The 27,133-nt window shown below is 39.2% G+C and overlaps 1 protein-coding gene across 4 annotated transcripts in view; it reads right to left on the reverse strand.

Annotated features, from left to right (window-relative positions):
* Positions 1–27,133, reverse strand: part of vti1a (vesicle transport through interaction with t-SNAREs 1A) — a 158,301-nt gene that overhangs the window by 36,766 nt on the left and 94,402 nt on the right. For 2 of the 4 annotated variants that reach the window (XM_047376804.1, XM_047376803.1), the window contains 2 exons: positions 17,695–17,765; positions 12,719–12,780 (listed from right to left, as the gene is read on the reverse strand). In XM_047376804.1, coding sequence (XP_047232760.1) covers positions 12,719–12,780; positions 17,695–17,765 — 133 coding nt within the window. Of the gene's footprint in view, positions 1–12,707; positions 12,781–17,694; positions 17,766–27,133 lie in introns of all 4 variants that reach the window. The other 2 variants (XM_047376806.1, XM_047376805.1) reach the window with 1 other exon arrangement.

Below are 27,133 nucleotides of genomic sequence, written 5' to 3' on the forward strand. Positions count from 1 at the left end.
CCAAAGACCAATTTGCTATTGAGGAAACACCATAAACAACTGAACAAACAAGAAAGAAAACAAAGTTGCTTTAATATTTTGAGTAGTTATTTTAAGATGCCAGAAAGAAATGCCAACTTTCACTTTCAGAGCAATAAAATCTGTTAAAAAAACAACAATGATGACATGAATTAATAACAAAAAGCCAAAGCTTCACTCTTCGATTCAGTTATTCCTCCTTTTTGCTGTATTTTTATAAATCTGTGACACTTCTGTCAGGAATGAATCACTCCAATTTTCATATGACAATAGAAAGAATTCAAACAAGATTGAAATTGAATTTGAGGATTGGATTTTGGCAAATGAGATATTTTGAAAGTGTTTTCTTTAGTATTTATTAAATAAAAACTCTTGTGTTTTAGGCATCGTGGAATTCCCTTCACACCCCCACCAAACCAAACTAAGGGATGGGTGGATCTGGCCTTTTGCCTTCTAGGCTTTGGCATTTAAACGCAAAAATACAATATAAATCCTACTTTTGTGCTGTGTATAAAAGCACTCAAGGTTATAGAAGCTGTTTGGCTTAGAAAAGGGACCAATGTGAAAGTGTGAAAGTATTTTGACGGCAGCTCCTGTTGTCTACAAATGCCTTTCCTTTCAACCTTTAAACTTTCTTAAAGAAAAGAAAAGGGTGATTCTGTTTTTATTGTTTTGCCCTGTTGTGAGAGAGAAAGGAGATCTTTCATGCCATCAACAACATGGCAACAATGTTCTGCCTTTGTTTCATTGCACCATCCTGGGGGGCTGTTAGGATGAGAAACAGACATACAGAGGCGCAGTAAATGATTGATGAGCCGAGGAAAATATTAAGACAAGTAAAAATTTGAGCATTTATAAATAATTCAAGCATTTGCATCCTGGCAAAGAAATATATGAACATGCAAACACAGCGGCAAATAAACAATGCACTTCACCAAATTAATTTCATACCTTCAGTGAAATATGGTGGTGGCAGCATTATGCCCTGAGGTTACCTTTCCTCAGAGAGAACTAAACTTTTTTCAAGGTGGACAAAATCATGAAAAGTGCTTAATTACTGAAGGTTAACACCAAACTGTTTAGGTGCTTACCAGAAAGCTGAAGATGAAGAGGGATTTTATTTTTCGGCACCAATGTGCATCCAAACCTGTGCCGTAATCAACAAAGGAGATCTGTAGACAATTAATGCCATCAGATCAGATTGTGATGGATTTGGACAACTTTTGCGAGGCAGATTAGGCAAATATTGCCAAGTCAAGAAATTGGATACTGTCATGCACACTGTTTTTACAAACATTTTTGAAAGAATGGGATTTGTTTTCAGGAGCTCAGTAAATTGCAGTGGCACCGTTTTAGGATGCCATCTGTGGGAAAAAAAGTGAGAACTGGAAATTTCCTCACTACCTAATGTTCCACGGGTAACTGTTGGTCACATTATGAGAAAGTGGAAGCGACTGGGAATGACAGTAACTCAGCCACAAAGTGGTAGGGAACCTAAAATCACAGAGCAGGGTTCATAGTACACAGAACTCCCAACTTTTTGCAAAATCAACCACTTCAGACCTCTAAACTCCATGTGACTATCCAGTTACCTCAAGAAAAGTGCATAGAGGGATTCATTTTATTGGTTTTTCATGGTCAAGCAGCTCCATCCAAGCCTTGCATCATGAAGAACAATACATGGGTGATGGAAGAGTCTGGGTTTGCCCGTTGCCAGGAGAACGGCACTTGCTGTTATTGAACTTGTTTCATCTTTTTCATTGGTGTCATGGTTCAGCAACACATCTTTAAAGAAGAGAAATGCCTTAAATCAAATAGTTGGTGATCTACACTGATTGGTGAGCCACAACAGTCTCTTCTTTCCCTGTACACCAGGCAGGTACAGCAGATAGCTTCTTCCATTTTGGGTTTGGCCTTTAGTTCCAGTGAAAGGAACTCCTAATGCTTCAGCACAAGACATGTTGGACATTTTTTGGGATGGCCCCTTCCTACTGCAAGAATGACTATGCACCAGTACAGAAGGCAAAGATCATAAGGACAAGGACGAGTAAGTCAGGTGTTAAAGGACGTTTGGGATGAATAAGAGCATAAACCATAAACACACTCCTAAACCTTGTGAAAAGCCTTGCCAGAAGAGTTGAAGCTGTTGTAGCTGCAAACCTTAAGAATTCAGAAAGGGGTGTCACTTGAGTCACTGTGAATATATTATTATAAGTGAAACGTAAAAAATCACAACAAAAGGAACATATATCATCACAGTAAATAACCCAAGTGACACAATTGCAAAACTATGTCCAACAGAGCAGCTCCATTTTTCGCTTTACACAAGAACAGGCGTTTATTGATGCAGCAGCATTCCACAAAATTCCTGGAAGCTGTAGCAAAAGCATGCCCAGAAGTATCCATGATGGCATGCTGGGAGGAAAAGAACAGACAATGAGATAGGTTCTAATTGCTTCAAAATGTCCTGGAGAAGACCCCCTATTACCTATTTAAATCGGCTGATAATGGGAGGCTAGGAGGGGGAGATGGCAGGGATGGAGGGCGTGGAGGGGGTGGCTACGCAGAGGGTGAAAGCTATCCTCTGCGCTGCTGTCGCCTCATTATTTTCTGTCTTGACGGACGCCTGCGCTCAACCCCTGGATGAATGGTCTTGTGCTGAATAAGTTATCGCCAGACAAAGGGAAGAGTGTGCTCAACAAACAACACAGCGCTACTGCAAAAGCACAAATCTCTTCTTCCTCTCCTTCTCAGTCCCCCCCACCCCACCCCACTTATACCAACTATCTTTCCCTCTAGACGAAAGCTTGGGCCTGCCACAGACTGAGAGCTCACCTGTAATTTCTACTGAAGCTCACAGTAGGAGGGGGATAACATAAGGGATATAATAAAACAAAAGGCAGGAAGGAAACCAGCATCCATGTTCGCTGAAAAGATATACACTTCCATTCCTCCATTTTGTTTTATGTTTCCTCTTTGTTTGTGCAGCACCTCAGTAATAACAGGGACCTCCTTTGGACAGCATCTGAAGATGTCTGAGAGGATGCTTTTTGTTCTCAAGACAAGGCCCACAGCATGATCATTGAGGATGTTTTGGTTTCATCTGATGTTTATTTTGCTTTTTTCTGTTGTATGGACTGTCAGAACTTGGTATATCAAATCAGGATCATTCCTATGCAATGCTCCCATGGGTGGTGGGTGTCAAGAGGATTCCCTATAACTGCAAAACAAGAGCTAGGAAACGTCTGCAACTGGAAACAGCCCGGCTCCCAAAATTATTATGGGGATGATGTGCTTCATATCTGCCAATTCCTCACCCTTCCCATCACTCAAAAGTAAGAGGTGGAACTTTTGGACAGGAAAGCCTCTTTCCCTTCTGACGGGGAAATCAGAGGGTGCCGTGGCCCGACAGGCGCTTGACGGCAGATCAAAAAGGGCGGGTACCCTTGGAGTGACACCTGGAGCCACTTCAAGGGATGAGAGCGCCACTGATCTCCAGTCATCTCGTCAGTACGACAGTCTGTCATGGTTAAAGGAGTGGGGCAAAAATGTGGAAGCTCCCTCGGTTCGGATGGCGTGAGTGAGGTCCAACGAAGCATCACCTCTATGTCGAGGCGAGATGACCCCTGAGCATTTGGAGAAGTGATGGTGCAAAGACTGTTTTTTTGTGTTGAAATGCTGAGATTCAGCTTTGAAGATGAGCTCCCGGACAAGCTGAGAGCTACTTGTACCAATAAAAAAGTCTTACTCAACATATGCCTAAAGTTTCTGCTTGATTTCCTCTAACTTGAAATGCCAATTGCCTTAAAAGGGGCAAAGCAAATATTTTGTACTGTATTTAAAGTTTGCGTTCCATCTCAAATTCTGGGGTTTTTACAGAGATGAATTTTAACGCAACACTTCATCGCACTCACTTGGAACAAACCTTGGAAAAAAAGGATGCCCACTATAAAAATAACAGAAAAAGAGAGATGAATAAGGAAAAGGGGGGCTTTGGCAGTCAGTGGAGCAATTCAATCTTCAACAGACTAATGCATGCCTTATATAAGACAACATGTCTTTGCCCTTGTCAACAACCCCTTACTCTACAGCTCAGGCTTGTGTGTATCTTTTTCTTCCTGCAAAAAACGTTCCATCAGCACTCTCTAATGGGCGAGGTGTAGAAAGAGAGAAAATAAGACAGCAATGGAGCAGGAAGGAGAGTGAGAAAGAGATCCTGTAAGCAGCGGTGCTTGTTTGACTCTGGCGCAGTGAGTAATGAGGCTGAGGCGCACCCTGTCATTGTCACAGCAGCAGCCTGTGGCCAAAGACAGATGAATAATAAAAAGTATTGTCTATCTGAAGACAGCACACTTATCTGACATTTAAAACCTAAACAGTTATTAAAAAAAGAAATTAAATCCAGTAGTGAGTTTTCTTTTTTACTTTGATGCCATTGGGATAAGGCGACAAGAGCTCTTAGCATGGTCTAGGTTTGTAGTATATGTTATCAATACTAACCTGCTTTCATATAGGAAGAATTATGGATGTGTGTTACTTGATGGTGCACACAACACATCACACCTCCAAGCATGCCTCCTTGTATCCAAGTTAATATCATTTTAACCGCTTTCTATGATGTCACTTGTGTGCCTCAAATCAGAGACAATCTGGTAAATGACCAAGACAGAGGAGAAGCGAACAATGTCTCATTTGACACAGTTTAAACACATATTGTGACCGCAACAATAAAAAATGTGATTTCAAAGGGCAAGTCTTACGATTTGAGACTAGAAGGCATGTTTAAAGAGCAATATAAATAGGGCTTTTCCTGTTGCTTGTGCACTTTTTTCCTTCACACTTTTTCCTTCCAATAAGTTTTCTTTTAATATGGTGGGTACAGCATTCCAAACGAGAAGTATCCAGTTGTGGACATCGTTCACAGGTCGACCTCACTCTCAGCCCTTATGCATAGATACTTCACTTTGATGGCCCAATGTGTAAACCCTAACCTGATATCTAAGCCTAAGCTTAATCTGTCCCCTTCCCCTGACTCCAACTTTTATCATAAACATTGATAACTATGTATTGTTTATTAGCCTTATGCACAGTTCTAAACTTGGAAAGAAGTTGAAAAAGGTTTTTGAAGAAATATTAACTGAAAAACAGATTCGTTGAAATGTCATTGCAGCAACTCAAATGGATGAACTATCGGATGAACCTTAACATTATGTTGCTAAGATTTGGACTATTGGATTTAGGTCAGGGGAGCGTGGAGGCCAGTCAATGGTATCGATTCATTCATCCTCCAGGAACGGATTGCATACCCTTGCCACATGAGGTCGGGTATTATCATGGACTAGGAGGAACCCAGGCGTCACTGCACCAGTGAAGGGTCTAACAATGAGTCCAAGGATTTCATCCCGATACCTAATGACAGTTAGGTTACAAGAATTTATCCTGCACAGGTCTGTATGTCCCTCCATGGATATACCTCCCTAGACCAACACTGACCCACCACCAAACTGATCATGTTGAACAATTTTGCAGGCAGCATAACGTTCACTGCAGCTTCTCCAGACCCTTTCACATTTGCCACCTGAGCTCACAGTGAACCTGCCGGTCCTGCTGATGGGTTAGAGACCTCTGATGGCCCTGTCTAGCTCTCCTAAAGTACCTACCTTTGTCCTGGAATCTCTGCCATGGTCTTGAGACTGTGCTGGGAGACACAGCAAACCTTTGGGCAATGGCGCGTATTGAGGTGCCATCCTGGTGGACTTGCACTGCCAGCAGGGTCCAGGTATCGCATCATGCTACCAGCAGTGACACTGACACTGGTCAAATGCAAAACTACTAAAAAGCAGTCAGAAAATTACTAAGGAAAAAATGTCTGTGGTCACCAGCTGCAAGACCATTCCTGTTTTGGGTGGCATTTCACTGTTGCCCTCTTAAGGCACCTGTTGTTAACTTCATTAACACCAAAACAGCTGACATTGATTACCAACCCCCTCCACAACTAAACTGACAAGATGAATGCTTCCGAAGTTTACTGACTTAATTTTATACCCTGATTAAAAAGTGTTTCTTTAATTTTTTTTTAGCAGTGTATATTATTCTGTGGGTAATGAGTCTATACACAAGTTATACTTTTTGAATTAAATTGCTGAAAGAAAATTAACCTCTCACACTTAAATCTACTGAGCTGTACGTGCAATCTATCATCTCCAAATAGTATAAATCAGTCTCTCTTACTATAACACAGCAAAATACAGCTATGGCAGTACTAGAATCCCCCACAAAGAAAACACAAACAGCTTTGCAACAACAATGATCAGACCCTTTCAGAACTTCAATCCTCAATCACCAAAAAAAGATCACCTCTATCTAATAGCTACTATCGAATAGTATGCTATCCTCGTTTCTTTGAGCATATCAGACAGCAGCTGCGTTCACCTTGATATGCACTATAAAGTTAATATAAGCAGTGCCAAGGGGGCACACACGCTTCAAACTTTGGCACAGTGCTCCTTTGCCATAATAAAAGCATACTGGACATTAAAAACTCAAACATGAACAGGATGTCTCCCGAGATGGGAACAGGGAAAAGGGCAGAGGTGGGGCTGACCCAAAGGGATAAACGAAAAGTAGGGAGAAGCAGGGTAAGGTTTATGTGTGCGGTGGAAAGGATGCCAGGATGAACAAATTGCAAAGCAAAGCGAACGTGTTCAAATGTAATACATGGAATTATTGTGGCAGCAACACAGACAGGAGATCAGAGAGAAGGAGATCCGCTGGGAATGATTTGCCACACTTGGGACAAGAAATGGAGGCCATGATGTGTTCAGGTGTAATACAAAGTAAAGTAAAATGCAAAATAGGCCAAACAAGTCTTACATAAAATACACCGAATGCTTTAATACTTCAACACCATATGTGAATAAATAGGTGTGGCTTTTTTTCTGTGTGCAAACATTGGCAGATCATTTTAAATGGTTGTAAACTATCTTAGTGTGGCAAACATAGATTTACAAAGTCATCTTTGGTTCAACTGTGGCTCAGTGGGTAGGGAAGTTGTCTTACATACAGAACATTGAGTCCAATATGCCCCAAAGCACTTCACCCAGAGTTGTCTATAGATCTGTCTATCAGTGTGCGTGTTTCTGTGTGCAAATGGGTGACTATAGTATAAGTGTTTGAAGAAAACAGACTATATATATTCAGTCCATTTAGGATTTACCATCTCCTTTGTTCTAGATGGTACTAGAGATGGGCACTTGAGTCTGCCTCTTAGACTCAAATTGCTCTTAAATCACAAAAACAAAAACTGGAGACTTGACTTGGGAAAGCAATCTAAAGAGAACAGATTTGATTTCTAGTTGAGGTGTGTACTTCATTAAACTGATATCTTATTTTTCTTAAGTTATCTTCTTTTTAATTAATGTTTGCCATCATTATAATTCCTAATGAAGGATATCCAGTTCAGTAGTTCATAGAGTAAAAATCACATCATCCTGAACATGGTTCAGGACCTTGCAACTACCCAGACTAAGTAAGGAGAGAAAACTCTTACAACTCTTCAAAATAAAAGCAGTTCTTTTTTGATTTATTCAGAAATCCGACTTTAACAGGTGTCAGGTAATTTCTACAATTTCCTTTAAACATTTGCATTCCAAATGACATAAACATTACCCCTTAATAATATTAAATATAGTTAACTTGTTGAATCAAATACTCATAAAAAGATAACTGTTTAAAGTTCATGTGTTACAATACAGTAAATGATTTGATTTATAACCTAAAAAAATACAGTCTTATAAGCAGACTAGATGGTATGCATTCGATGAGAGAATGTTAATTTGAGCCATTAGAGAATTGAAACTTGACTTGGAGCAAAAGATTTGACACTTGATTTGGACATGTAAAAATGACTTGTGAACCTCTTTGGCTGATAAAGATGCTTTTAAAATGACACACAGTGATTAACATGTATCTACTATGTAAAATCCAAGAGGAGATAATAAAAACACAAAAATGAAGCTGAAGAAAGGAAGTTTATGCATCATCCTCACATCATCCTATGGGCTGACCTCTTGATCAGTGCTCAGAATGAGCACAAGTCCTCCACTAAAGGCTGAACCTCTGTCCATCCAGCCTGCCCGTCGCTACTGCCAGTCTCAGCCATGAATATGGAGCTGTTCTGTGTCTGGGAGCTTGCTTATGTTTTCTGTCTGATATCTAGACCCCATTCCCATTTCAAAGGCAGGTCCACCCGGGGCCTTGACTTTTTGATCTGCCTGGCGACTGAGTCGACCACCTGCATGTGGGATCAGCTGCCAGTGAGAGCAGACAACCCCTCAGCTTCAAAATATACATCCTCTTTCCACCTCATCCCCCTTTTTCCTGCTTCATTGCCCTTCACTATAACCCCCCATCCCCCCCGATAAGTTGCTAGGACCCACAGTGGTCCTAACTGGGTGTGGAGCTGCACCCCATTCCCAAATCTTCTGACCATAGGTGGGTGAAATGCTTGAGGCGTTCAGTAAATCAGCTGAAAGGATTTAGCTGTTGTCAGAGAATAATCTTGTATTTATGAAAGCCTCAGTGTCAATATGTCACAGGAACAACAGAGGCCTTAGTCAGGGCCATGGCCTTTTTAATCAGGAACAGCAGACAGCGTGCTTAGGGTCCTAGTCATGCTGAAACAGAAAATCACTTTTCATCTTCAACTTTATAGTTCAAGTTTGTTTTCATTCACACATAACTGATCCTTTCACAAGGTTTTCTGAGATTTCAACCAGCCCTGGATGTTTTCTCACTAAAAGTTTGAAGTGGAAGAAAAATATAATATATGGTTGATGAACGGTGTGACGTGCTTATGTATTTAGCCCCTATAACTTTGGTACATCTAAATAAAATCAAGTGCAACCTTGCTAAGTAATCTATGTTTAATTTTATCTCAGCATAACTACAGTTGGTCTGAGAAGGTCTTAGAGGTCTGTTAGAGAGCACTGGTGAACAAATAGCATCATTAAGACCAAGCAACTAAGCAGACACAGCAGATATAAAGTTGTGGAGATGTTTAAAGCAGATAAGTTTAAACAATATCCCAAGCTTTTAACATCTGACAACACTGCTCAAACCATAATAAAAAAATGAAAGAAAGTATGGGACAACTGGAAACCTAGCAGCTAAGAGGCCCATTGTAACTTTAGAAGAGCTTCAGAGCAATAGGGACAACAACAAAGATGTGGAAAAAGGTGCCTTTGTATGACGAACCCAACAGAAAACATTTTAGCCTACATGCAGAATTCTGTGTGTGGTGGACAACTAACATTGTATATAACATTAAAGACAGCAGCCCCACTGTGAAACACGATGATGGAAGCATCATACTGGGGATTTTTTCCTTCAGCAGGGATGGGAATGCTGTTAATTGTTGTTAGGAAGAAGGGTGGACCTCAATACAGGGCAGTTTTGGACAAAAACTTGAGCCTGAAAAAGAGTTGAGGTCCCCCTTCCAGTGGGAAAATGACCTTAACAATACAGCCAGAGTTACAACGATGTAATTTAGATCAAAACATTTCCATATGTTAAAATTGCCCAGTCAAAGTCCAGACATAAATCCAGTTGAGAATTTGGGGAAGACTTGAAAGCTACACTTTGTCCAACGTGACTCAGCATGAGCTATTTTGCACAGAAAAATGTCAATACTGTGTAGACCCACAGAAATGTGGGTCTACACAGTATTGACCCAGGGAGGCTAAATTAAAATGCATGCCACAATTCTCTGATTTTATTTGTAAAAAAAAAAACATGTCTTAATTTCCTTTTACTTCACAATTGTGCAGTACTTTGCTTTGTTGTACATCAAATCCAAATCCAAGAGAATAAGATGAAGTTTGTAGTTGTAATGTGAGAAATGTCAAAAAGTTCAAGTAATAAAAATACTTGCAAGACTGTAGCCTTCTCCTGACTGATACCTTTGTCCAATCAGATCAATTTGATCATTTGTTCCCCATTTGCAAATTGTGACTTTACCTAAAGGATGCACATGAAAAATGGTTAGGAAAATCCTAGTAGGACAGGACTTCAGGTCAGTCAGACTCACTGTGATTGATTGCAGGTGTGAACTCAGGAAGACTGAATATTTAAATAAAATAAAATAATGTCAAAATTATAACAAAGTTTTAGTTTTGTAATGTGCAGAATTATACAACCAGGTTAATGGACATTTTGTTTTATCATACGTATTTTCCTCTCTGACTTACTGGTTTATTTTCTCTGACATTAAAAGTGGAACATGAATAATTTGACAGGATCTAATTTTTCTAACATCACAAAAACCTTGGATTTTTTTGAGAAATTTGGTAAGAAGATAACCCAAGTGACATCTATATAATGTGAGGCCTATTAACCAATTAACAGAACCGAATCCAGTGTTTTATACCAATTACCCTCACTGGCAGAGATGATATTCCCAGTTTGAAAGTTGTAACATTTTCTTTTCGAACAAAACAACAGCTTTTCAGGACAAACATGTTTCTGAATGTTCCTTGCAATAAGTGATATTCACAGAGTCTTAAAGTTAATTGGCTTTCTTGAACCAAGGCAGCAGGCTTAATGAGTGAATAATTGTTTCTCTGCAGGGGTGACAGTCATAAGACCTAAAGGACATTTTGAACGGTTGTGCTAGTTCTAGTGTACTACATCAGTAATAAAAAGGGACATCTTTCATATCCTGTGGATTACAATAAAATCACTGCGCTTATACACTTCAGTCTGGCCTTGATCGGAGCTGAAATTACTGATCATTTTCAATCAGTTAAACCTGGTCTATATGTTTGTTTAATGCAGAACAATGTGAAGTGTTGAACATTGAAGTGATAACACTAGAAAGTAATTATTTAATGCTCCTCAGTTGAAAATTTACAGAAAAAAAAAAAGAAAAAGCTCCACAAATATTTGGGCCCACCACTGGTTTGTGTCACTGGGAAAGCGTACCTATTTGTACAAGTCTTTTATAAACTCCACTTCTTTTGTTACCTTTCCAATTCATGCAGAATGACAAAGCAAGTGACATCAAAACAAATACACCATTAATCAGAACTGGGAACATTTTGCTAAAATGGGTCGGCTGGAGAGTGTGTGTGTGTGTGTGTGTGTGTGTGTGTGAGGGGGCGGGGGGGTGGATTATTCAAGCATCCTGGGCCTAATTTCTGCTCTCAGTTCTGCCTCTCTGGTTTTAAATGACTTTAGATTTTATGTTAAAAACAAAAAACTTCCATTTATGCAAACAGTGATAAAATGCGAATGAAAATGCAGGGAGTATTTGGAGAGGTTTGCAGTCAGGGCCTCAGTATGGAGAGCCCTCATAAATCCTGATTTCAGCAGGGCACTAACCAGAGGAGCTGAGGCACATCAAGAGGAGGAGGGGGCGGCGGCAGCATGCCTCTTAAAATGCTACGTCTGATTAAGTCTTCCCATTAGGTGACAGCTGAACTTTAACATTAATATGATAATATTGAAATAAGTGTGTGTTATTTACTTCAGCTCCAGGGGGGGTGGAGAGAGAGAAGAGAAAGAGGAGGAGGGAATGATAAATGATTTCTGGACAGCTTTGGGTGACAAGCAAGGCGAGCTGACCCCCCCCCCCCCCCCCCCAACCACTCCTCTTCACATAATCAGACTTGACAAAATGGAGACATATGCAGAAATATTGGTTACAGTTGGCATCACAGCCCTTCTCAGGTCTTTCCCTCCCTACTTTGTGTCGGTCGCCCCTTGAGCCGCCCAGCAAATTGTCTATGGGTACTGAAGCATCTATTTCAATTGGCACTTGCTTCCTGTCCCGGGATTTTACATTTAGTCGGTGTCATTTACATATTACTCTTAATCAAAATCCACAATGGGCAAGGAGGAGAGAGAATTAAAAAAAACAAAACAACAGAGAGCAAGAAACACAACTGTGGCGTCACGGTTCTGAGCCACGCACACCAGCACTTTATGAAATGGAGATGTGACAAGATATTAACTGTGTTCCCGTGTGTCTCCATGTGTGTTTGTAAAAGGAGGGGTGTGCACAAGATAATGCAAGGCCGATTGATATGTCTGGGTCTAATTGCCTGGACTTGGGCCGTTTGTCGGGGGCTGCTTTGTGCATGAAGCAGAAAGTAAAAGAAACAAAGAGTGGAAGTTGGATATGAGAAAAACAAAGAAAAAGAAGAAAAAACATGCAGAGCGTGCACTTGTCTCCAGCCTTTTTTTTTTAGCTGGAACATTTACTGGGTTGCTCTCATTACAGTTGAACCAAGACTCCATGCCGGCAGTATGGTGGCACATATTTGTTACTGTAGTTCACCCATACAGTCAATACTTTGCCTCATCTGAATGATTTACAAACATGATGCAGATTGATCTCAATAAATAAATATTAACTTTTATCAAGATTCACCTGCAGTTAAGAAAGAAAGAAAGAAAGAAAGAAAGAATAAATAAATATTAACTTTTATTAAGATTCACCTGCAGTTAAGAAAGAAAGAAAGAAAAGAAAGAGAGAAAGAAAGAAAGAATAAATAAATGAATGATGGTGATTAAGTTATTTGCTGTACTTTCTATGATAATAAATAAAAGATCTTTGTTTTGCTCATTCACAGCTCAAAACACTGTTAAAGCACAATACAAAGAGAAAGGTGCAGAAACAGTGTCCCTACCTGCTTCTTACCTTCTCAGCATGCCGGTTAGGATGCGAGAACTCTTGCCCAGGTTGGTGTCCGTTTCTCTCAGCTGGGAAGACAGAACCAAAGCAAGAATGATTTTATTTTCTGTCCTGAACAAACAGGTCAGTGATTCACTTCAACAAACTCCAAGAGTCATTAATTACCCATGAAGTCTTTTTTCATTATTAGAAAGCTACAAGACAAATGATTCATTTGCATGTATAGAATTATTCAGATTTTTGCACAGCTTTTTTACTTATTTATTTGCAGACTGAGGGAGGATATTAATATAGTGTCACATTTTTTAAATAAATATTAAATGAGTATGAAGTCTCTCCACCACTGCGATAAATCTGTTGCATTTTGGTATGTTATCTTAACACACTGTTTAGCTGGTAATAACTTACACACACTTCAGCATCAAATGTGACTTTTTAAAAGCCATGTATCTTCCTACACCACTGAAACAAAAAGCTATTATTATATGTTCAGAGATTCCAGAACCGGAGCTTTCTGTTTTATCTTAAAGTTTGTTGGTGGTTGTTCAGAAACGACTATTGACAAAACCACCTCCTGAGCAAATACTCGGTGCCAATTTAACCAAAATAGGAAGAGCTTGACTGAGTGTAAAAACCGTCATGGCCTTTTTTTTTTTCTTCTAATTTTAAACTCTATAAATTGTTACCAATGTGAGCAGTTTTTAACTACAATCTTCTCTGGCTTTAATCATGTAGTCAACAGCAGTCGCTCAAATGGCCCTCTGCTCATCTTGCTGCAGAGCTAGCATCAGAATAGTGTAGAAAAAAGAAAGAATATGAGGCACCTTTACTTTTGACGTACATAGCTAGCGTAAGGTGTCCTTGAAGCAACCCTTGAAATAATGATCATGGCTATTGAGGACTAATTACCTTGGATATTTCCTTTTCTTTCTGTATTTTCTCTTTTCTTTCTCTCTGCCTTTTTTCCCTCAGGTGTCACAGGAATGTTTTCATTCCACCCTATTATCAGATTTAGGGACTTCAAGAGTAGAATGATTTGGCAGAGATGTTGCCAACATGGTGTGAAAGAAAAAATAAGCTGACACGGCACTGAGTGAGCTGCCACTAACATCTACCTGTAGTCATGTTTCCAGAGGATGATGGGGGGAGAATGGGGAATACTCATTGCTGAGAATTTTCTCTCTACTTAGCAGGGAGTCATTTATCTCCATCTTTCTGCGGGATAATAACTCAAATGAATTCCCTCTCACACAGTATGCATTCATTAGTTTGTTCCATTTTGTTTTCAATCCTCCGTTTTACATCCTCTTCCATTTACCCCCTTTTCATATAATGATTCCAACAGTGTGCTTTGTTTCTGTTTTTCTCTTCCACTCTGATATTCATGCACTCTTCCCTCCCTTCCTTTGCAGCTACTTTCTTTATCTTCTTCCATCTTTCCTTCTTACCCTCTGGCAGCTTGGGCTGATACGATGCAGGTTGCCAGAGCCAAGGATACATATGATGCAGGGTAGGAGGTGGGGGACCTTGGGTTTGGGCCCTCTGGCAAAGACAACAAGTCCAGCAGTTTGCCTGATGTCTGCCTCTACCCATAGATGTGTCCCCTAGACACTTTACACTTTCTCCCGAAATACACTTTTCCCGACCCCCCATTTCATTTTCCTTCCTTCTTAACCTGAAAACCAACAGAAATTTGTCTTGAGTCGAGTGTCTAAAATTAACTGTGGTTGCCTATATATGGAGAAAATTGAACAAAGCTGTTTCATCCATTTATGTTTTCCTTGCACAGCTTGAAAACATTCAAAGTCTTAATTTAAGGGACTAAATTCATACAGAAATGTAACAATTATAAAAAAAATTAAGATAACTGGCTTAAACATAAACAATAATTTGATGATCTTTAGCATAGCACAAGAGTGAGAGTTTACAGGGTTTCTGCATGTTTTAGTTGGTTATACCTAAGACTTTTTAAGGCTTAAATAAATGAGGAAGAGTTTTTAGGTTAGCTTAAACAACAAACAACTTTAATCACCTTAAAAAAAGATTTGGATAAAAGTTGAGTTATTGTATTTGATTGCTTGCTACTTTGCTCAAATAACTGTTAGCAAGTCGCAGTGAAGCTACACACTTATAGCCATCAGCAGGCTTCTAGCATAACTCTAGTTAAATATTTGACCACACTTCTTATTCAGAAATAGTATAATTAACTTACATAGGTTCTGTTTTTTTATAGCAGAGACCCTCTTTTAAGGCATATTACTTATATTTTTAATGGGGTTGAGGTCATGTAGTATTCCTGAAGTTTAGCCTGGATTATCCATTCCAAAACTGTTTCCACTGGCCTGCTGTTGATTTGTGGTTTTTATAATGCACACATACCACTGGCAGCAAAACAGACTCTCTGTATGATGCTTCTACTACCATGCTTGACAGCTGGTACATTTTTCTGTTTAGGTATGAAAGCCTTATCTCGACTTGTCCAAACATACTTTACCATTCTGGCCTAATAACTGATTTTTTTTTTTGCCTTGTCTTACTGTAACACTTTTCTCCTGAAGGTATTTAGGTTGTCAATGGGGGACAGCTGCAAATTTTCAGTCAAGCTTGAAGGTGTCGATTTTACAGCAGGGATTTCTTTTGTGGTTGGAACCCTCCAAGTCCATGTTGATGTTAAACTTTCTTGACTCTTGACCGTGGCACTCTTGTTGCAGCAGACTTCTGTCTTGGTGGTTCTTGGATTGGAGGGATGTTAAGATGTTATTTGCTCATAGATGCATCGGTAGAGCAGTTGTGAAAAGATTGTAGGTTATTCTTCTTGGTGACCTATACTTTGTCTGAAAGCATACGACGACTAGCACCCAGGGGAGATAGTAAAAGTAAACACAAGTAACATTTTAAGGCTAACTTGAAATTACTTAAAAAATTCAGAATGTATAACTCTTGGACTTGTCAAATAATGTCTGGAGTTTCTTACACTAATTGCAAATTCTTTAAAGTCCAATTTGTGAACGCTGGTACCTTTATGTAGTTTGTAAAAAGATATTTTATGACTTTGTTTAGCATTATAACCAGACCTTCCCAAAAAACCACAAGTCCAGTGAAATCTGAATTTGGGGTTGTCAATAGACAAAAACATTTTTGATTTCTGAATGACTGGGCTTTAAGTCCAAAACCCAAATACTGATGGGTTAAATTGTGAAATCAAGATGGAGTGTGGGATATAAAGACATAGAAGAAAGATGTTTGTCCTTTAAAACTTTGAAAAAGGTCTGGAAAATTGACAATTTTTCCATTTTCTTTTTTGCCACACTAATCCAGAGCTATAAAATCATAAAAGCAAATTCAAGCCTTTTCAAGACTGAGCAGAGTGCATGGCAAAACTTCTTTGCTGTATTTTGTCACATAAAAACAAACTCATACAAATCAGACATTGTCCTAAAATAACCGAATCAAACTGATAGAGGGATGAACAGAACCTTTCCTATTTATGAGTCTAAAATGAATCGGACTATGTGGCTGCGCATCGACATATGTACTGCCACAGACCAGAAATGCACCACCCAACTGAATTGTTCCTCATTGTTCTAATCAATGTTCTTTCGTCTGAGGGTTGACTGTTTGGTCAGATGGTTTATACTTGGAAATAATCTGGTGTTCCAGCCATAAAAATAGACAACCCACATCAAAAACTGAGTTTTAAATGGATGAAACAGCTTAACAGTAGACTACTGGAGTTAAAAGCCTGCTTCATGACAAACAAAAAGATATTTTAAATTAATGCTACCTTTTCTGATAAACGAGGGGTCAGATATTCACTTGCTCATGGCTACAACCCCTGACTTTAATACTTCCATTCAGTTTCTTCCTTCATATCATAGCACTAATCCTGCTATATACTAGGGTGCTGGTTAAACACTCATATTGCTCAGAAATGAATCGTCACAAGGTGAAACATTTAGCAGACTACTACTACTACTCTATTTGTAGCATGAAAGCAAAAACAAAAAGTCTGTGTGTGAAGCTGTGTATTCAAGTGTTTGTGTAAACTGCAATGTGTTAGTACAATCAAAAGGTTCACTTGTGATATTGCTTCATATATTCCATCGTTGCAATGGAAAAAAGGTAGTGCCCAGTCTTGCAATGCCTTTCTCTTTACATATTGTTTTTTCACTTAACTTTTGCTATGCAAACTTCCTTTAAAGAAGCTAGTGCTTGTGCAAATTTGTGTATATGTAGTGAGGAGAGTTTAAGCAAAGGAGACTCATGGGAAGAGGGGAGCAGGAGAGAGAGCGAGAGAGTAAAAGAAAGAGAGCAGGTACTCTCAGTAGACACTATGGAGTGTTTTGAAAGGAGATGTTTGATTTTCTTTGAAACCGTCTGTGCGAGGCCCGCTGCCATGTTATGATCTTTAAGCATTCTGCATTGAGTGGGCCAACGGGGCCGGGCCCTCTTTCTGTGTTTGGTCTTTTCTGTCTCTGCCTACCTGTGCGTTTGGCTGGCTGCATGTTAGATGGGGCAGAGCTAAGGATTAGTTAAGACTCTCTGAGGAAAAGTCAGATGGAGATAATGAAAATGGAGGAGACTGCTGAAAGGTAAAAAGAAGACTGGAGAGGAAAGAAGATGACTGGTGAATCTGAATCAAAAGAAAATAAGAAAAAATAACAAAATCCTACAAAAGAAATGAAGGCAACCTGATCACACTTTATAAGATGTTGCAGGATGTGTGTAGCTCTTCATTACTAAAGATATCTGCAAGACTGGAAAGCAGTGATGGCCATAAATAGGTACCAAACTTACTCTGTCAGTCCAATTCTGCTGACTCAGTAGGCACACAAGTATACACAAGAATTTGTGTTTACTTGACAAACTCAAAGGAAGGCAAAATATGACAGAGATGCTAACCAGCTGTCACAGCTTACGGCTTTGCATGCACTTGTTAGAAGAGAGGACCCAGTTTGAGTAGGTGGCAGGTGGGTACTTACCCTTTCTCTGGCTCTCTGAATCTTCTCACGATCAGTGTGAAGGTTGGCAAGAATCTCCTGCCCCACTTGTTCTGTAACAAAAAAACAAAAACAAAATCAAAAAGTGTGAGGTATGAGAAAACAGTATGTTCAACAATGCCTAAAACATAGGAAGAATATTTGAAACAAAGTGGCATACTGTTACAGATGAGTGAAAAATTATTGAATAAAGATTTTGTTTACACACTTAATGGGCAGATTTTATCTAAAAGTATGAAAAGCAACCGGCCTTTCTAATGTTTGAAGTTAAAGAGTTGAGTAAAATCATCTCACTGTTCTTTTTTTTTTTTTTGGACTGTGGGTTGAAGTAGGAATACCCAGAGAGAATCAGAGGTTGGAATTTAAACCCACGACACCCTTGCTGCAAGGCAGCAGACCTAACAACTGCCCTACCATGCAGCCCAAACAAATGTGTGGCTGCCAAAACAGGCAAGTCTGGGTACTGCATTTATGCTCCAGTAACAAAATGTCCCAGTGGTTGGGGAAAAAAAGGAGAGCTTTCACACCTTAATGCACATCTGAGTAACAATGCTAAGCAGATAAAAAGCAGAAATTACATCTACCTGAATGCTGACAGTATTTTTTGTTTTTGGATTACGATTTCTGTCACAAACGGTCATTCATCACTGTGGCGAATTACAGTGATGGGCTAGCCACAGAACACTTTTAAGTCCCTGGGTAGGGTGCCAGTTTGTTGGATCTTTAAATGACTGTTATTAGATTACATTTCTCCTTTCTAGATAAACCACCAATCTAGAAAGGTATGTTCAAAGTACGTTCACAATTGGTGAGTGACAAGTCAAACTATGACAATATGAAATTAAAGGATCTGTAAGATATAATGAGGACTTAAGGGCTTTCCATGAAAGACCTGATTTTACATGAAGCTTCTCAGCAGAAGTCCAATTTCTGGGATTAGGTGGAGGCCTTGGCAACACTTTGCAGCGAAAAGACTGAGTGCCAATAATTATTTCAGAAGGACACATATCTGGGAAAATATTTTAAAGTTTCTCTCAGTGTTAGGCCACCTATGATAACTCATATTTTAGTAAACTATATTGCAGTCTTTCAGTCGTGTGCTTGTGTCTTTGTAATTAAACCTTAATTAGACTCTGAGTTATTTTAGTCTTTACAAGAGTGGGAACAGTTAAATCTCCCTGCAATGGAAAGAAAAGACTGGATCACAAATGACAATGGCTACAGCATTCACTACGGAATCTTTTCTTGATTTATTGCCTTTTGTATTGTAGATGTAAGCATGTCAGCCTACATTTTCCAGCAAGCCACTTCAGAAGATCTCCCCGATTTTATTGTTGCCAGTGTCATTTTTCTGCCCCTTATGTTTGTTACAAAAAGGGAAAGCAAGTGAAAGTCTAAATTTGAAAGAAGTATATAAGTTGCCCCCTTACACAACCACTAAAAAAATAATAATAGTGCGACCACTGATGTAACAAGACTATTCCACATTAGTGGGTAAAATGAGGGAACAAGAGGATGAATCAGGAAAACGGGGGGAAAAAAAGTGACGAATCTTTACATGGATCAAAGACAGGCTTTCAAGCGCACCAAACAAATCCAGAATAAACAACACAGTTGCTAACTGTATTACACTACACAGGTGCCGCACACCAAAGGGCCCACGTGCTGAGCGCTTTGGCGGTGGGGGTTGCAGAAATGAGCTACATCTGGCAACTAAACAAGAGAAAAGAGAGAGAGGGAGATGATGATAGCGAATGAGAGATGGAGAAAGGGGATCAGGGAGAAGAAGAGAAAAAGAGAAAGCACTGTCAAATGAACAACATTCGTCTCTTATTCATCCCATCCTTTTTACAACCCTTACACTGTAACTGACTTAAATGTGTCTCTTCCTGCCTTCATTAATTTCTAATCTGGAGCAAGACAGATTGAAGGATACCCAGATTAAACAGTGCAGTCAGACAGTCACATGTGACAAATAGGGCAGATTAAAAGACTCAGTGCAGGTATTAATAACCACAGAAATACAAGCCCTCCCCTGTACTAACTGGAGAGGAACAAGGTATAAACATGATGGGAGTTGAAGCGAAAATCTCCTGTTAGAGAGAGAAATAACCACATCTATCCATCTCTGTCGTCGCCGTAGCTTCTTTTTTAAGAAATGAGTGCGACAAGCACCCCAGGAGTAGAGTGCATTATTGGAAAGGTTTGCATTCTGTCAAAAGATGGATGAGGTTGTGGGTGAAAAGATTTTTCGACCAGAGTATTGAGCAATAGCAGCTCACATTCAGACAGAGAAGATACTCTTTGCAACTTTCGGTTTCATTATGTTCAGGTGGCAAAAAGAGTAAGAAGTATTATTTTAACTGGCAATAAGGTGTTTTTAGTTTGGTAAACTGGAATAAAATGGAAATGAAAAGTTGTGATAGGAACTTTGTATGATCTGAGACTAACATTTCAATCACTGGCTGTTTTCTTCACTTCAAAGGGTTAAATCTAATATTTTCTGACAAAAAGAGGAACACAGCCCCTTTTAACTGTTTCGGGTTGTTTCTCAGGAGCTGAGCCTGGCCCCTTAGTTCCACAAACTCTTGTTGCTTCAACATATCAAGACATATCGATTATTTCATGCTCCCAACAGTTTAGGAATGACCCCTTTCTGTTCTAACATGACTGTGCCCCAGTGCACAAAACCAGGTCCTGAAAGACATGGGTGAGCAGATTTGGTGTGAAAGAACCTGATTGGCCTTCACAAAGACCTGACATTAAACCGACAGAGCATCTTTGGGATGCATTTGAGTTGGAGACTGTGAGCAATGCCGTCTTATCCAACACCAGTGTCTGTCCTCAAAACTGTGCTTTGGGAAGAACAATAAAAAATTACCGTATTTTCCGCACTATAAGGCGCACCTTCAATGAATGGCGTATTTTAGAACTTTTTTCATATATAGGGCGCACCGGATTATAAGGCGCATAGAATAGAAGCTACTGCAGTCAAACGTTTGACTGGGGTTGCGTTATGCATCCACTAGATGGAGCTGTGCTAAAGAGAATGTCAACAAAACAGTCAGATAAGTCAGTCAGTCAAACTTTATTAATACACTACAAACCAGCGTTCTGATAACTCCATTCACTCTCATGGTAAGGTCTCCTCTACATAGAATTCTATTGAATAGAGCCAACCGCACGTTAGGAATGCATTGGAGTCTATGAAGTTGAAGTTGAAATCAAACGTTAGTTAAAACGTGAAAGGGAACTTTTTCCTGATTCAGTAAACACATAAAAGAAACAGTTTGATGCACTAAATCAAACGTTAGTACATTCACAATATAGTAGCGTTAACTGTTGAATTCTCTCGCTGATGCTCTATTCCCATGTTCGACTGCGTAGCTGACAGCCTTGAGTTTGAACTCAGAATCGTAAGCGTGTCTCTTGAAAGGTGCAATTTTGGGGTCGTTATACACACACAAGTGGTGTTGGACTAGGAGTAAGCACAGTACAGGTGTTTACCGCTATTACTTCGGCGACGCCCCTGACTACGGTAGCCGTAATGCTGCAAGCGGTGCGGCTTTGTAGTTTACCAGTCGTACTGAAACATTTTGACAGAGCGTCGTGTACAACCAGTATGGATCAACCAATTAACCAATTGATCCATATATAAGGCGCTCCGGATTACAAGGCGCACTGTCATTTTTTGAGAAAATTAATGGTTTTTAAGTGCGCCTTATAGTGCGGAAAATACGGTACTATAGACACACTCCTAAAACTTGTAAAAAACCTTCCCAGGAGAGTTGAAGCTGTTGTAGCGGCAAAGGGTAGGCAGACATCATAATAAAAGGAATAGGATGTCAGTCAAGTTTATGTGCATATGAAGGGAGATCAGTGAATACTTTGGATTTTGTATATTACAATTCACAGGGTAGCTCATGCTTCACTATGCTTCAGTAAAAATGTTTTGAAGGCTTATAAAAGCTTGAAATGCTAAAAAGTTAGGATAGGTCTAAGTGCAAAACATGAAATGTGTGGACTAGCAGCCAATATGTTATCTTTATATAAAACAAAGACCAGATATGTATCATAGAGGACTAATGACGCTCCAGTTAGCATTTTCATTTGGACGATCTCGTTTGAGACAACCATAACAGAATATTTAGGCTGGTAAAAAGATTATTTAAATACACTATTTGGTAAAAGCTTCACTGTATTTGTAAAAACAAACCAAAAAGGAATTCTTAGTTTTCTCCATAAATAGTAGAAATCTCATCTATGAACCCAATATTGTGTGAAATTTCATTCTGTGAGCTGTTTGTATCCTTAGTTTTAATATAGTTTTTTGGTTCCTCTCCATTTATTTTTTAAACTTTGCAAACAGATGATTATGAACTTGAACTTGTGTTTACAGTCTATTGCATAGAACTCCACCTAATTTTAGTTATTTTTTGTTACTATTACTCATGTGCTCAGTGATCATTATGAAGCACTCCATGAGCATAAAAGCATATTTAGACATAAACAATGATATCACACATATCCTCAAAATAAATCCTACTTTCTTGCGAACATCAGCTTTTTTCTTGCCATATCTTCATAATGACCACCACATATTAGACATAGGCAGACAAGTCAGCTCGTACAAAAAAGGATATTGAAGAGTCAAAACAAGACGTAAAAAGTTCTAAGCTGTGAAGTTAAGAACATTTTAGCTCTTGCAATGTCAGAATCTCACATATTCATATTAGAAAAATAGCATAATTAAAAAACATACATAATTTATAACAAAAACTAACACAGGTACTACTAAAAAGAAAATATAAATGAAAAACATACAGTTGATAAAACAATTCAGCAAGGAGAATTAATTTACTGTTAATGTCTCTGACTTGTTGCTCGTTAGCGTATAAAACATTCCTCGCCTGTTTAAGCAGCTATTAACAATTTAAATAACCCTGGCCTGCAGGCTTTGCTCTGACTCTCTTGTTAAAGATTCCCCCAAAGGTCCATTTAACAATCCCATTATTCCATTACATTACATTTACATCAGCACCAGAGCAGCTTCAGTTAACTACCTCCTCTAATGTAAAAGCAAAAAAAATTTTTTTTTTAGAAATACAAAATATAATGGAAAAATATATGCATTTGCACTGATTCTTGAACATTTTGAGGGCCAGAAAACAGATCCCATCTTCCTTGGTAACAGGCTTATAATCTGCTTTTATTTCAAGGAAAATGCTAATCTGCACTAAAACCTGCATGTCTAACCTTGGGGAGCTTTTCCTAAGAAAAAAAAAAGGGATAAGCTAAAATTAGACAGAGTCTACAAACTAAAAATCCACGATGTGCACAGGTTTCATTTTAATGCATAAAGAAGACCAATAAATGCAGTTTATAAACAGGTCTTACTCCAAAAACGCAGAATTGGCATCCATGGAAGAGTTTTCAGGCGAAAACCACTGCTAACCAACAGTAGTAACAGAGCATTTCTGACAAAGATCATCAAGAGTAAATCATAGTGGGTGTAATGTGATCATGGGGATAGTAAGCTGCTTCAGGACCTGGACAATATGCAGTAATTGTTGCAACCTGAATTCTCCTCTGCACCAGAAAATCATGAAGTAGAATATCACCAGTTTAGCCATCAGATCATGACCTTAAGCTAACTGGGTTATGGAGCAGGACAATGCTCCAAAGAACACCAACAAACAGACATGTGAAGGACAAGAAAAAAAAAAAAAAGAGAAACAAATACAATTAAAAAATGAAAAAAGGCTGGTTAAGGTTAAGTCTGGACTTGAATCTGACTGAGATGCTGTGGCATGACCATAAAAAGGCTGCTCTAGCTTGAACACCCCTGTGGCTGAATTAAAACAATTCTGCAAAGAAATGTGGCTAAAAATGTTTTGCTAGTTACTGCAAATGATTGATGTCATTTATTGCTGCCAAGGGTGTCAAAACTAGTTATTAGATTTAGGGGACAGTTACTTTTAGGGGGGCAGGTCGGTATGAATAGCTTTTGTCAGTGGCTAGATGAAATCATCATTTGAAAACTGAATTTGTATTTATTTTGATTATATTTCATATAAACCTTTTTTAATGATCTGAAACATGCAAGTGTGTCAAAAAGCAAAAACAACTTAATTCTACGAGGAGCAAACACTTTTTCACTGTTACACTGTAACTGCCGTCTTAGGATCAAAGATATTGCATTTCTCCACGTTTTTATACTTTGCATCAATTAGCTGAAAAATAAATTCTCAGATTAATAATTTAGTGGGAACATCTTTGTCATTTTTGAGTTAAAAATAAAAGTGAACCATGGAAAACTAAAATGTTGCTTAAAAAGCAAACAATGCAAACTTAGAGATTGTTCAACTTTCTCCAGTCTATGGAGACATTTAATTGGAGGCATTATCTATTTTACCCGTCTCTGTCTGTGGGTAGCAGTTTTTGTCCCCAGAGCCAACAGGGTACAAATCCTTACAGTGTTGTTCTCTGAGGCTCATCAAAGCTCCTTTTCATTAGGCTGTTGAGACCACTTTGTGAGGGTTACCACACAGACTTGTATCTCAACACAAGCCACACATTGCCAACAAACAGCGTAAGAAATCCCGATGGATGGCTGAGGGGACGTAAGGAGAAGCCTGATAAATGTTAGACCATACATTCCCCCTGTTTCAAACTGACTGTTAGTCTCACAAAAATAACACAGTGCAGCAGCCAACTTATATGCCTGTGACTCCCAGGTGAGAAAAGTTACCTGTCTTTGTATACTCTCAGAAAGGCTTCTTTTTAAGGACTTCTCAAGTCTGCAGCTTCATGGTGACACACTTCCATCACACCATAAAAGTTTTACCCACAGTGTAACGTATTTGTACTGCTGAGCCCACAGGCCATGAGGCTAGCAGATTCGCAGTGCGAGATAGCGCACAATGAAGGAACACAAAGCATTATGTCACAAAGGGGTGAGGAAGATCTGGGGACTCAAGAGTTGCTGTTACAGGCAGTTTATAATAATGACAACCAGCACTGCATGGTTATGAGAAAACTCAAGAAGATTCCTCAAGAACCTTATTGTCCGTAGAAAGATTTAAAAAAATTATTTGAAACACCCTCTCTCTTGCAGTGTGCTCACTCAAAAGGTAATGTTAACATGGCGACCTTAATGAGCAGGCAAGGCGAGAGATTAAACACTTAAAAAGACCCATACCAAGAAATATTCTGCGCAGATTAAAGCTGGCCCATTACAGTCTATCCTAACTTAGCCCCTGTGTTGGCCCTTCCCCTCGCATACATTTGAGTCATGGTGGGCAGTCAGGGTGAATTTCTGGGGCCTTTCTTCACTTCGCCAGGCTGTGTTTTATTCATCGCCTGTGCCCTGACCCCGCAGAGCTCCTGTTCTGACAAATCACTTCTGATTAAGACAGATCTCTGCTAGTCAGCCACTCAACTTGGCTTATTCATCATTCCACAGAAAATATCCTTCTCTTCTCTCCCTACCCGCCGTCCCTCCTCCTCCCAGCTCGTTTGCCTGTCCGTCAGACCGGAGCAAAGCACAAAAGAAATTTCCACTGCCGTTTTAAATGGCTGATTATAGACAATTGGTGGATGGAGAGACGTAAGGGCGTCTTATGGGTGATAGGATGCAAGTTTAATGGGTATAAATGACCAGGCATGAAGGAGAGCAGCTGGTAATAACACCATTTTTTAAGGCTGTACTAGGGTGGAGAGAACTGAGAAATACGTTTTCTTTCTATTTGAGCTCCCCCACCTCTTTTCCCTTCACCTCCGATCACCAGATTTACATTTATTTCCCACAGCAGGAGTCCCCTTAACCACTCTGAAATGAAAATTGACGAGGTTTGAAAAGAAAAAGCTTGTTTTACATTCACAAAAGTAACTATATCAACATGTCGCAGCGGACAAACAGCCTATCGTTTGACATTGCCAGTCAAATATTACATTGCTTTCCTCACTATAGTGACAGTTGGTATCAAAATACTTGCATGCATGTGTAATTGCAAATACAGCAGCTGCATTCACATGTAAAGTTAAATCACGGTAATCTCTGTCATACCGAGGCATCAAGACAGTAACAAAGCTATTGTGTTAAAATGTCTTGCAAACACGATTAAATTAACCTGAACGACAACCCCACTGGTGGCAAAGGGCTGCGAGGCAGGAGGATTGAGTGGAGACTGAGGGCTCCTACAAGCAAATTGGCTGTACTTAATCAACCAGTCTCACTGAACCATCCAAATGAAAACTAATGGACTTGGATGCCTGCAGTGATTGCCCCGCATGCAACAATGCATGTTTAGGAGCGGTACATTCGGAGGTCTTCAATTAAAAAAACAAGGAATTTCTACAGGCGGCTGGTCAGCGAATGGACCCATTCCACCACCACTCACAACTGGTCAATTGTGAAGCTCAAGCAGAGCTGACTTGTTAATTGTATTTCAAGGAGTGGAAAATGATTTTTTTATGCGTTGATTAAACTTGGCCAAAATTGCTAAAATCTGAATGAATGAAGTCTAGAATTAAAAACTCATATCTGAATAAGCTAATTTGTGAATGCATTATTCATAGTGCTGACATTTGTGTCACACAATTGTGCTGGCCACATAGCAAGTAAAATACAAAAAGTAAATAGTGAATGAATAATAGGGGGAAAAAAACAACACTACTACCACAACCACATTAAACTTTACTCAGCCACAGTCAACCTAAACAATGAAACCAGAGTTTAGGTACAACAATTAAAATAATTAGACTTTATTATTAGCTGAGAGGCTCTGTGAGTGTTAGTTATTTTGCATATAAGCACACAGCACCAACATGATCAGATCTAAGCTGAGGGTGAAGGAATGCATAGTGTCTTGCACAAGTACTTGCACTCCCTTGAGTTTTTTTGAAACGTTACAACCACAAACCTCAATGTATTTTTTTGGGGGATTGAATGTGCTTGACCAACACAAAGGGTTGCATAGTTTTTAAGTGGAAGGAAGTCGAGAGGTTTAAAGCACGATTATCCGACACACCTGAATCCACCTCATTCAGCTCTGCAGAGGCCCGGTAACAAGTCATTCATTTGAATCAGGCGCTTTGGAGAAGCAGTGCACCAAAACGTTGCTGGATGGCAGTTGCCGAGGACTAGAGTTGGGCACCCCAGTCATAAAGCAATGTTCAGAGCTGCTCAGAGAACACTGTTCAATCACTTATTTGTTAATGGAAAGAGTATGACACAACTGTAAACTACAGCTAATGATATCAGTACAATTTAATTTATGATTATTTGCATTTCTTTCTTTCTTTCTTTCTTTCTTTCTTTCTTTCTTTCTTTCTTTCTTTCTTTCTTTCTTTCTTTCTTTCTTTCTTTCTTTCTTTCTTTCTTTCTTTCTTTCTTTCTTTCTTTCTTTCTTTCTTTCTT

The sequence above is a fragment of the Girardinichthys multiradiatus genome, chromosome 10 (assembly GCF_021462225.1).
Source record: "Girardinichthys multiradiatus isolate DD_20200921_A chromosome 10, DD_fGirMul_XY1, whole genome shotgun sequence".
Taxonomy (NCBI): Eukaryota; Metazoa; Chordata; class Actinopteri; order Cyprinodontiformes; family Goodeidae; genus Girardinichthys; species Girardinichthys multiradiatus.